This window comes from Gallus gallus, chromosome Z (assembly GCF_016699485.2).
Source record: "Gallus gallus isolate bGalGal1 chromosome Z, bGalGal1.mat.broiler.GRCg7b, whole genome shotgun sequence".
NCBI classification, from domain to species: domain Eukaryota; kingdom Metazoa; phylum Chordata; class Aves; order Galliformes; family Phasianidae; genus Gallus; species Gallus gallus.
In genome coordinates this window covers 48544749-48557653 of record NC_052572.1, presented here as the reverse complement: position 1 = coordinate 48557653, position 12905 = coordinate 48544749, and the positions used below count along the sequence as shown (strand labels likewise).

The 12905-nt window shown below is 33.5% G+C and overlaps 1 protein-coding gene across 5 annotated transcripts in view; it reads right to left on the bottom strand.

Annotated features, from left to right (window-relative positions):
* FBXL17 (F-box and leucine rich repeat protein 17) overlaps positions 1 to 12905 on the bottom strand; it is a 290756-nt gene that overhangs the window by 93267 nt on the left and 184584 nt on the right. For 4 of the 5 annotated variants that reach the window (XM_413983.8, XM_015280455.4, XM_040655861.2 and 1 more), the window contains exon 7: positions 5264 to 5340. In XM_413983.8, coding sequence (XP_413983.4) covers positions 5264 to 5340 — 77 coding nt within the window. Of the gene's footprint in view, positions 1 to 5263; positions 5341 to 9448; positions 9542 to 12905 lie in introns of all 5 variants that reach the window. The other variant, XR_005842732.2, reaches the window with a different exon arrangement.

Sequence of the window (12905 nt, the reverse complement as noted above, 5' to 3'; positions counted from 1 at the left end):
TTTAAAAACAGAATCAGATTCAGAAAGACAAAGATCAAAATTAGGACAAGTACAGTTTTAGTGAGAACAAGCATTACTGAGAATTGATCGTCGAAGTGAGAAACAGAGTTGAAACATTCTTTCGCAAGGAAATACCCAGAATATGCTTATTCTTTAGGATTTACGCGACAAATATGAAATTCTGGAGAGGAAGCTCACAAGACTCTCATTAGATATATCTATGTAAGAATATATACGTATATTCTATATAGGAAGATCCAACCCTTTGAAAATTAAAATATTCTATTTTAAATTAGAAAGCATATGTAGTCAATACTATTAAAACACCAGAGTTCAATAGCATCTTGAAAAACTATTTTAACATTGTTAGCTATATCTCATTTCTCAGGAAAGAATCCCTTTTTTAACAACAACAACAAAACAAAACAAAAACAAAAACAAACAAACAAAAAAACCAAAACAACCATCACAACTTCCAATTATATTCTATCCTGTGATAGTCGGACTTGACATGGCATAAACACTTGTCCCTCCAGACATCTATTTTTAAATGCTTTGTCCCATCTGTAAAATTGTAAAATAGAAAGGATATAATTCAATTAGTTTGCTGAAACTCCTTTTTTATTTTTTATTTTTGCTTTAGCTTCTGTTGTTTTTAGTTTCTTTCTTCTCAAAGGAGAAAAACCTTTTCAAACAATCATGTCCTCAAACACAATAAATGTATCAGTAAATGTCAAAAAGGGACAACATGAGAAAGAAATATTCATGACCTTAGAAAGCAAAAAGGCTAAATATCTAGAGAACTCTTTTTCAGTATTCATAGGTCTTAAAAGAATGTGTAAAATACCTTTCAATTTAGGCACTTGTGCCAAGCATTTCATCAGAAAAGCTCTGAGCAATTATGTAATAGCTAGAAATAAATTAGGCAAAATTTGGAACTACTAGATAGATGTTACACAAGACAACTGAAAAGATAAATTGTCATCTTCTGCAGCTTATAGGACAGGAGTTGTTATGAAGCAAACATATTCCCCAAACTGTGTCAATTATATTTCTATTAGTGACAGTTTGGATACTTATTTTTTTCTGAGATTTCTAAGTGATATCTCACTACAGAGATGTAGCAGGTACTGATTTGCAGGCACATCCACCCTCACTTGGAAAAGCCATTGTAGACGCTGTTATCTTTTCCTTACCGGAAGCCTACGGTTTAAATTTTGCTTGAAATGATTTTCTGCATACACTGTTGAAAAATGACTAGTCCAACTACCTTTGTAAAGTTAAACACCGGAGACTTTTATTTTTAATTACTGGTAAGAATGCAGGGTTTTTTTTTTCAGTTGTGCTTAGCGTTATTGCAAAAGCAGACCCTTAAAACGTCTAGTTTCATATGCTAGCTTCTTTTCATCTTTGAATACAAAATCTCACTTTTGTGTTTAAGAGAGCATAGCAATCTGCACACTCTGCCAACTTTATAAGTAATAATTTGCTTAAAACAAATTCCCAACACTAAGAATATCAATAAAACCCAGAATCAAGGCATAAAATTGAAAAGACAGTTACACAATTCTGTGTGTGCTTGCTGCCCTGGCTCACTGTTATACATCCCCACATCAGCCTAATTCATTTGACACATAGTCTCCCCACAGCTGAGAAATCCTAGCTTTCTTACTAGATCTTAGGAAAAGCTTAAATACAAAACCTCCTATGTTTAAGTAATGTTAAGTTTGTGACACAAATCAACAAAAGGCAGGAAATTCAAAGATAACACTGACACTCCATGCTTAATTCATGATTGTTTAACAAAGGAGCCAAATGATATGAGGAACTAATGTCAGCTTTGACTTCACTCTGTCTGTGTTCTTGGGCAAACAGGTGTTTATCTTGGAGATTATACTCATTCAGCTTCTCCTGTCAGTCTATGTAAATGCCACTGATTATTTAGCATTTAAAAATATGTTGGATATAAAGAAAATTTAAACTCTCATTCAACAACAGTTACATGTTACATTCTAACAAAAATCTAATAAAAATAGATTTTTTTGAAATTATGTTGGGCAAGCATAGATTAAAAAAATCATCACCTTATTAAGTTTTCAGAAGTTATCAAAGTAATGTAGCACAAAATAGAGTAATATATTTATTTTTTTATTCATGGATTAATAACTTTTAGCATCCACTCATATTTCAGTTCTTCTTTGAACCCTCTTCTGTCTTTTTGTGTAATATAACCAAACATATTACAGGGTAGCAACTTGCCAGAGAAAGTAATGGTACCTATTGCTACATTATCACTGGATAATCAGAGGATTTTAACAGATTTCAAAACACATTTTGGTACTTCTGTATTTTTTTACTATTAATTATATATAAGCATGTCTAGTTATTTTGCTCACTACTTTACTGTGTAAAGAAGAATAATTAAAGAAAAGTGAATTAATGCAATTATGAAGGTCACATATCATAGTCTTTCCTAGAGTACATGAAATTAGATCACATGTACATACCTGTACATTAAGAGCAGGGCAACATCTACACTTTTTTCCTTTTTAAAAATTTATTATTTTTTCTGTAATTATTTTACTTCTTAAATACTTCCTAATATCTCAAGTGAATTAAAGTTGTATTGGAAATTAGCTTTTCATTTTCTCCAGTTGAACTGCTAAGCAACCATAAACCAGCAGCCGCAATCCCCAGGTAACCACTTTTGCATTACCAGCTGAACAGTTTCAAAGAGTTTTTGAAACCCCGCATCTGTATTTCATCAAATGCAAGGAACCAGCTCACCAGCACTAGGTATGTTTTAAAAACCCAGAGAAAATATCTACAGTAACAATTAAAAGTTGGTGTCAAGACCCTAATTTCAAAGCAAAAACAAAAACGTGATGCTTAGTGCATCCTCACAAACAAAATAAATACATTCATAGGCTCAGGAGTATTAGGAATATCAAACAAAAGAACAAAGTCACATACGGCTCTATGCTCCCACTCAGTCATGGTCTCGCAGATCTCTGGACACAACCTACCCACTTCCTGGTGGAAGCCTGAACAACTATGCCTGTGAATTGCAGGTCTTCCTAAGACCAGCAGAGACCCAACTAAATGATACAACAAGAAGTCAGGCATACACTTTCTAGCTGATTTCATCTACTTGCCACAAATACAAAGAGGACATGACTGCTTGAAAGGGCTCCAAGGAAGAGAATGGCTGCTCTTTCTCTTCGTGGAAGGGAGGCAGCTTCTCTGATAAGTGAAGTTCAACAACAAACTGAACTTACAGCACAGTAAATGGTTCTTGTTAATCAAATTTTCACTGTTATCACAATTTAATGTAAGGCAGGATTTTAACTTCCAGATGAAGCACAGATTATAAATTATACCTCACTATATGGTTTATTTTGTGTTCTCAGATATCATGAGCAGGTGAGTACAATCATCACACTGGCACGCTGAAGAGTATGATGCTAATCAATTGGTATTAACAACTGTATAAAAATCAGTCAGTATCACAAATATTTTGCTGGATTGCTTACTGATCCTTACTAAAATTATCTAATTTTTAAGCAAAAAGTAAGATCTTGTCAACTGTCAACTAAAATTTTTTTCAGAATCCCAGTAACTGAATGTAATGAGGCTGAATGACTACAGAATCCAATACATCAATGACAGGTAAGTATTAATACACAGAAGTCACCAGAAGCTCAGGTTGCATGAGTACGTTTGTCAAGTATCATCTAAATGCTATATTATATTCTCCGCTTATTCATTCTGTGAAACTCACCTTCCATTTTTCATCTACGCCTAAACACTTCTTCCCTCTCCTCATTTTTTCATAAGCAAGAGTTTCACTACCCTCGGGTTTTTTTTTGCTTCAGTTCCTCAGTGTGTGTTTTCCTACACTGGGAGAAATCTTGTTTTTCTGTCACTAACTGCAGACAATGAATGGTGAAATAATTCTGAGAACACTGAGTCTGACGTTGTATTCTTTCCATTAGAATAACTTCCACATGGGTGTGGAAGCCAAACTCAGTAGGGACAGGAAGCAGAGCTAGTAGATCTATAGTACACAAAGAGACAGTTTTACTTACAGAATATATTCGATACCTCTGACATTATAGCAGTGAAAAGAAACATCTGCTCTGTCCCTTTGAGTTCTGCGGAGAGAATCTCCTTTCATGAAATTCCAGCAGATTATTTTCATTCACAGATTCACAAATTCACCTTGGCCAAGTAATAGAAAGTCAAGCAAATCTACATTTTCAATTTTGACAGGATCTATTCTACTCATGGAAGTATAAATAACTTCAGATCAGAGAAAATGTTGGTTTTGGCCCACTCTCCCTCACGTTCAAATACTGAACTCTGCAGAGCAGTACACCCTTGAGCACCCATGCAAACTCCAGTAAAGTGCAAAATCTGAAGGGAAAAATAAAAGAATGAGTTTGTGACCACTGGAAAGGTAATTTATCACTTTGACATAGTAATTCTTTATAAAAGCTATGAGGTAAAAAGTTAAAATGAAAAAGAGCAAATGAGAAACAATTCAACAACTCAAAATGGACAGCTTAAAGATATAAAAGTTTGTAAATCCTACCAAAATTTTGATGTCTAAGTGGAAGTTTGACATTTGAGAATATGATTTTACTGCAGAAATAAATGTCTTAATTTAGAACAGTATGTTATTTGAAGAAAACAAACAAACAAACAAACAAACAAACAAAACCCACCACACAACACTACACAACGAAGTACCCTCTGCAAGTATACTTGAGTACTCGCGAGTTTTCCTGTATCAAGTATGAATTACGTTTCTCTATCTGGTCTACCAGACAGGAAGCATGCTTCCTAAAATGTCCCTCTCTTTTTCTTAATCATAAAAGCTTTTTTAAGAGGATCACTGTGTTCACTTAACATACATGGCCTACAAGAGGTAATCAATTCACTCATCACTGCCTGAGTATGCTTTCACAGCATCTTAAAATGCACATACCCTTTTTGATTCTCTCTCAAATGCTCTCCAGATTTCCAGGACAATTAAAAGGACACAATACCCAGACTACACAACAAATGCCAGCTCAAATAAGCAATACTTCACAGCACATACATATTTAGTGACTTTCGTATTTCTTAGCACAGATCTTTTCAAGCAAGTCAAACATGTCCTATTTTTATGGGTATAAGTTTTGAAAATGTGCATTTATACATTTCCTACAGTTTTAATAGAGTTCCTATACAAACCTAGTGGAGCAAAAATGTTACATACCATAGTCAGTGATTTTACAGGATACTAAATACAGTTCTTTCAGGTTCCGGCCTTCTTTGGCAATCACCTCCACACACCTGGAAAACATACAGAGTAAAATCACAGTTAAAGAACAATAGGTAATTTTTAAAGAGGAAGAGTTCAATCCATAGCTCTAATATATTGAACCTCAATTTCTTTATTCTGTAAATTATTCCATGCAATTCACTGAAAATGCATATGGTAACATGCAGGCACATTAATGAGTAATACACTGAAGAAAAACATTCTTCTGCACTGAATGCTTGTATATCAACATTCCCCTAAGTTTTTCTATATGTGAATTGCTTGAATATATACAGAAATATCATTGGGAAAATAATACAAATACTAATTTCCATTTATATATTAACATGTAACTTTGGAAAGTTTCTCTTGCAAGATTTAAGTTTTGAGAGTTTTCTTCTAGATAAGAACTATAAATGCATTGTAATGGCAAAGAAAGACCAGAAAATGCTACTTTAAAATTGTGTTTACATTTCCTCAGTGATTTCTGAAGAGCCAACATTCATTAGGTCATTAAATACTACATGTCATTGCTGGCCTATGTTATATAAACTACAAGGAAGGTTTAGACTGGGTGTTAGGAAGAGTTTCTTCACAGAGAGTGTGGTCAAGCATTAGAATCAGCTGTTCAGGGAAGTGGTGGAGTTCCGGGTGGTATTTAAGTGACAAGACGATGTGGTAATGAAGAACACGATTTAATGAAAGGACTCAATAGATCAGGCTGTTGGTTGGACTTGGTGATCTTGAAGGTCTTTTTCAACCTTCATGATTCTATGAGTTTACAGAAGTTGTATAGGTGAGAAGGCAGCTCATTTATTTGTCTCATCAGAACTATGACAAATTTTCAACGAAACATGAAAATGATTTGATTTCATGTAAGAAAAAGAAAATCAGTAAGCAAGAAAAATAGTAAGAAAATTTAAATTCTTATAAACTAGTAGCTTATTATATACTTTTGATGAAGTTTATATTGAAGAGTTTTAAGCACAACTGCTTTATTTATAAATGCATTCTTTACAGTGCATCACTTCAAATACCAGTTCAGAAAACATGTTTTTAGTCCCATTAATATAAAATGTGCCACTTGTTCATTAGATCAGCTAAGGTGATGATTAGGTTAGTCTCTACGCAGAGATAATTTAAAAAGAGGATTTTATAGCATAAATCACAAGAATTTCTTCTGATCTTGTTTATCTGTTATCTGATCCTGACAAACCATTTAATTTTCAGAGTGATTCAGTCACAATTATCTATTCTGACTCTTCAATCAACCCTTCTACTGTACACAAAATTAAATTACTTCCTAATTTTGGAAAAAAAAGAAAAAAAAGGTCTTTCTGAATTTGTTATAAGTTTTTGCAAAATACACCTACACCCCCCGAGGTTTTTTTTCCTCCACTGCTACCACTAAATTATCTATCAGATTTTACTGCTTGTGCTGCCAATTTTAGATTTAAAAAGCAACCACTGAATCCTTAAAGATTACAAAATACAATTACTTAATCACAGCCCTTCAGACGTATTTGTCCTCTGCCTTCTTCCTTCTAAAATCTAGAACTGAAAATGAGTACTTTTAATAAAATATCATGCCTCTGATAAACACCATGCCTCTGTGACCTTAGTCACAGTTTCTTTATCATTAGCACATATTTTCAGAAGACCTTTGAAAATTTTGTGAACCCACTGTTTAGAAAATATTGGCAATGCTTGTCCTTGACAACAGAGCTTCTTAGTTTACAAGAAGAGTATTTGACACAGTCCAGCCTGACCCAGAATAAAAACAGTCAACCTTCAGATTCTTTACACATTTAATGCCGATTCTCTGCTGACAATTAGCAAACACGACAATTATTTTTCTTTTAGAAGTTATGCCAAGACAATGGTTTTTAACAACTACAAAGTACATAGAAAACATCTTTTGTTCCTCTAAGACATCATTTTGATAGAGACACTGACAGACTTTGTTAACTGGCTCATAGTGATTCCTTCAAACTGCGTTGGCTCTAAGTGTTAATTTTATTTCAAATGGCTGGACTGTTTCACACCCTGTTATTAGTTATATATTGGAGTCAGGACTTAATACTGTTCATTTTCTCCTAAATGGAAAAAAAAAAATTAAAAACCACCGATCTTTCACAATCTTTGTCTAGTTTCAACAAGGAGAAAAAATAAGCAAAAAAATGTAGCTTTGAGTATCTCACCTCTTGTAATTGTTTTAAGGACAATAAGATCACCTATTATTTAATGCAGTGAGGCAATGAAACTTCTAGTTTGGTGATGAAAAATGTTTAATATAGCTTAAATATGGAATTTACAGATTTCTTTATCAACCTTTAATAATCTGCATAAATCGTACTAAGTTCAGTTTTAATTTCCATTATCCCTTCTATGGGTCATCCACACGTACATTAACTTACATTACTAGAAGAGGCACATCATTAGCCTCTGCCCCAGAGAGGGTCACACAATACATAATTATTAGTAACAACTGACACCTTTACAACATATGGAAAAATAAGAGCAGTTTTATATATATATATATTTTTAATCTTTTTAATCTTTGTTAAATATGACAGAAAAGAAAAAGGGTAGAAGAACAAAATGATATTAACCTTTTCCAGAAAGCAAGGATCAAGTCATGATAATTCTGTTGTTATAATCCATCAAAATTACATCCTATGATTGTCACATCTATCTTTTGAAGTACATATGTACATTTTGTTGAATTAGACAAATCTAAGTTGACATGTGTATGCGCATGCTTTTTAAGAGTATAAATTTTAAAAATACTCATTTTCTCAATGTTTGTAATATCGATTGTAATACCTAAACCAAAATAAAATTTCGGGTAAAGAAACAGTCTAATCTTAATACATCAGAGTAATACTGGTAAAAAGAAGTAAAGTTATTATTTAAAACAGTAGCAAATGACGGAGTCATGGGAAAATAGACAAACAGAGCCCAGAAATACTTGAAGACTAATCCCTGCCTGCCAGGGAGCTAACACGATGCAACTACTGCGTGTCAAAGCAGAGAGAAGAAGAACCCTTTTCAGTCTCTTAACTGAAGGGGACTGAACAGATTTTTTCAGTTCATTAAATCAGTTTTAACTGAAAAAAAAAAAAAAAAGAAAAAAAAAAGGACATAAAACACCAAGATGAGGTAAGTATTTTACAGGGAAACAGACATTTCTATTATATTTTTCCTCCAAATGTATTAAAATGCAAACATTCTTTGAGGAAGAAAAGCAATTTTTATACTCAAAATAAATTACTAGCAACGATCCAAGGACTCATCAGCCAAGGGCTAGGGAAATAAGACTAAAATTTGAGCTTGGAAAGCATACACGTATGAATATATATGAGTTGACCAAAACACAAATCTCCTCTTTTTAAATCAGTGTTACTTAGAACCATATAAGACATGAAAGTATCAAAACATGAAATACTTTAGGAAAGAATTCCAAACTCATTTAAGCCAAAAATATTATCTAAGAAATTCTTATAAGTTTTTCCTATATCCACTAAATATTTGATGAAGGCTGTTCTCTGATAGATTGATGTGCAATTCAGTTTTATTGCATTTGATTCTAAGAGTAAGAAATTAATATCACACACTGTGCAGAAGTGGAACAGCAGAAACTGATTTCACAGAAAAAAAAAGTCAAACAGTATTTCAGAGACCAAGCATATTACTAAAAACACACATAGCTAACGCTAATTGAAACTAGAGCTACAAAACCACAGACGTTTGTAGACAGCTAGAACTCACTCACTCCTTTAATTTTGAACGCTGCAGCACCCCGAAGTTCAATTTATATTCCCAGACTGAGAAACCTCTTACTGTAATAATTTCTGAAAATGCCTTCCTGTTTGAAAAACCAAGTAAATTTCAAGAAGAAAATGATATTGCTACAATGTTGCTAAAATTCCAACAATTTACTTCAGGAACAAAACTTTCAGTCTGGGTTAGAGAAACCATACAAACTTGCACGCATTACACGTAAATTAATACCAGACCAAGCAGACTACGCTCGTGAACAAAAAGTTACAGGCATACAACTCTTCTGCAAACATGTCTCTTCTGCAAAAGCAACAAAACAGCATGATTGAGAAATTGATAAGTCCACTGACGACTTACAATTTAGGCCTATAATCTTGATGGCACCCACATTTGCATCTGTACAGTTAATTCACAAAGTCAAGGTTTCTGACATTCCTTTTAGGCAAGAGCCTAAAAACAGGAAAAAATATGATCAACAAGAAAATGAATCACTCAGAAAGCATTGCTCATCCTTGAGCCAAGTGAGCCTTACATTTTTTTACTTGCTTAAGGCTAACGAATTAAACAGAAACTTCCACCTATAAGGTTCAAAAGATTTTTGAGTCATGGAATAATAATTGTCTCTCAATTAACACACACAACTTTTATTTTTGGTCTGTTTCTAAAACCACTGGAAAGTCATGTTTGTGACAACTGAAAGGAGCTAATGAGAAAACATGACTAGTGTATTTGTTATGTAAGTGGTCCTGGGAGACCTTGTTATAGACCAAGATGTTCTCCACCCCTGAGTGAAACTAATTAGAGTTGCCAGACACTGGTTAGAGATCACAACACGAGGAAGTGATTTTCAATCACTATATAAGTATTTTTTTAAAACTTCTATAGAGAAGAAAAAGAAAGGTAACACTGGAGACATATTAACACACTCCCTTGGTATGTTTCAAAATGAACATCAGGCTGTTTATATGGCTTCTTTGCATTTGATTGGCATAATTTCTCTCTAAGCAGAAAAGTGAACACTTCACTACTCTTCAAAGCATAACCACAACTGGGAACCAAAAGAGATCTAGCAAAGAACAAGAACTCTGAAATTCGCAACAGAAAAACAGAAATCTTTCATAAAGAAATAGGCAAAAATTCTAAAATGCTAGTATTTCAAAAGTTAAATTTGGATAAAGATGAGTAGCTGCATAAAAAATAGTCATTGGTTTTGATAACTTAATGCAATAGAGTAACAAAATCTCTTCCATTAAAAAAAAAAGACAAAGAAAATAAACAAAAAACAAAAACAAACAAAAAACTAAACCAAAATACACCTCATAGCACAAAAAGCAAGTACAGAATCTTAATACACCGGTTTAATCTTATGCCTTCTGGCATACTCCTAAGGAGTAAATGGGAAGGCTAAAATAGTGAAAGAACAAATATATAACTGAGAGATGTATAAAATTTTGTAAACCTCAAAAAAAAATAAATGATGGACTTTACAGGCTGCTGGCTAACTGGTCTTGGTTTGACATTTCCTTTTATTCATCATCTTATTTACATCATGAACAACAGTTCAAAATGCATACTTTCTAATACTTCAAGAGAATGAAAGGCGTGATTTCAACTTGTCTTTACTTCTTACACTGGTGCTAAATTTTTACTGCCATCTGAATGTTTCAATTACAGTCAAAATATGTATGTTTAAAGTATTTTTAATTTCAACATTAAGAACTGCATCTATAAGAAACAGTACTAATCACAGAGACAACAAAACTGTCTAAGACTTTCAGTGAAAACTACAAACTGAATTTTAAAAGCACTTCTCATTTGTATCCAATATGCAAAGTGTCACTAGCTACGCAAGTTAACAGTAATTATCTCAGGGCAGTCATTAAGTTCTGATTAGCAAACCCGTACTCTTTAGAAAATCAATGTAATTTAAAAATTGATTTACCGAACAGTTTTGCTACTTGGAGCTCAGGAAAACTGATAAGCTTTTTTTCACACTGAAACTCACAAACTACAGAGGTGAGGGCAGACAAGTCCCACAGCATTTGATTGTGCTCTATGCTACTCAGATGCAGGCAAGCTCCAATCAGAATTACACAGATAAATTAATCAGCACTATGCTCCAGCTATTATGCTGTGCTCCAGCTATTATACCCTGTCTTTCAGCAGTAAATATCTATTTTCAAATATTTATTAGAAGTCTTATCTAAAATTAAATGCCTTTATAATTCCTGTTACCCTGACTGTACGTAAAGCCAGCAAGCAATTAAACCAAGAAAGGAGAGATTTAGCAAATTATTTAATTCCGCTATCTGGCATTTACATGTAGTAGTATTTCAGGTGGCCTTTGGTTCTTTTCTGACTAGGAGGAACTAGATATCATAATGGATTTAACTGAAATAAACAACTATGAAAAATGATTTTATTCTAAAACCCTCGTGAATCTGATATCCCACAGGTAATCATGCAAGGGTCTAGGAGATAATTAAACGGTATCTTTTTTTTTTTTTTCTGAAGAATATTAAAATATTTTGGAATTCAGATATCAGATGAAAAGACCCAGTTAATACAGCACTTCAAATAGTTTCTTAAATCCATTATGACATCTTGCCAACTGTTATAAACCAGAACTGTTAACTGCATGCAAGTCAATGCACATTTCTTAGTGAGAAGTTTTGTATTACAAAAATAATGACTTACTTTTTGAAATGTTTAAATTTTGCCTTTCTGCTAAAAATTGGGAAATAGTTGGATTACAGGTACATTATGGCCTGACTACTGTACCGTACTGGTTACATATATACGGCTTTTTCCCCACAGCTACTGTCATAATAGCAGTGCAAAGATAACTTTCTATTCACAAATACAAAACCAAACAAATTTAGAAAATCTGCACGGAAGCTATAGAAAGTATCAGGTAATGGAAACTGCAGCTTTTATTTCTATGCATATAAGCAAATCCTTGTGAACTCACACAAGCTGCTTCATCTACTGTTTCCTTTTAATTTACTTAAGTGCAAATGAAGTGTACCTATGAAATGCGCTGAAATTGAGATGCTGAATGTGTGTTTTGTCCGGATCTTTAGTTCAGTGACCAGTAACTGATGCTGCACACAGCAGCTCAGAAACAGGCCACCACACTGCTGCAATTTCAGGGGAGCACAAATGAGAGGAGACATTCAAGAAAAAGAAAGTGTAAATTATTACCGTAACTCCTCTGGTACAAATCACATAGAGCCATATGATAGCACAATTGTAGCATTTATTGCATGGAAAAACAGGGCTTTGAGCAAGGGTAGCCCTTACTTCTTCATGACCTGTTAGAGGTTATGTTTACTTACTTCAAGCCTCAGACGGCCCTGGTCCCTGTGACATCTAAGTAAGGCATAGCTTATAGAATAAGAGTATTCATAATCGGTTTCCTCAAAGAAAGCTTCCAAATTTAACAGTGGAAATATGACGTGGGAACCCGATTTCCCAAAAATGTTCTTTATGCTAGTTAGAATGCTTGGAATAACTTTATAACACAAATAAAAATGCAGGAAAAAAAAAACACCTGCTTTTTTAGAAAATACTTGGTGTTCATACACCATAGTTTTAGACCTCAACAAAGACTGCACACTATATGTATCAAATGGAATGTTACCATATTTACTGCTGGATTTCCAAACAACAGAGTTTAGCATACACTTTAAGGAGTTTCGCAAACAGCCTAATCTATCTTCCAATTTCTTTTACATCACTTTGTTTATTCTTATCCACATATAATCATAACCACTGCCAAGTCTTCTGGATCATACTTTCTTAAATGACAATG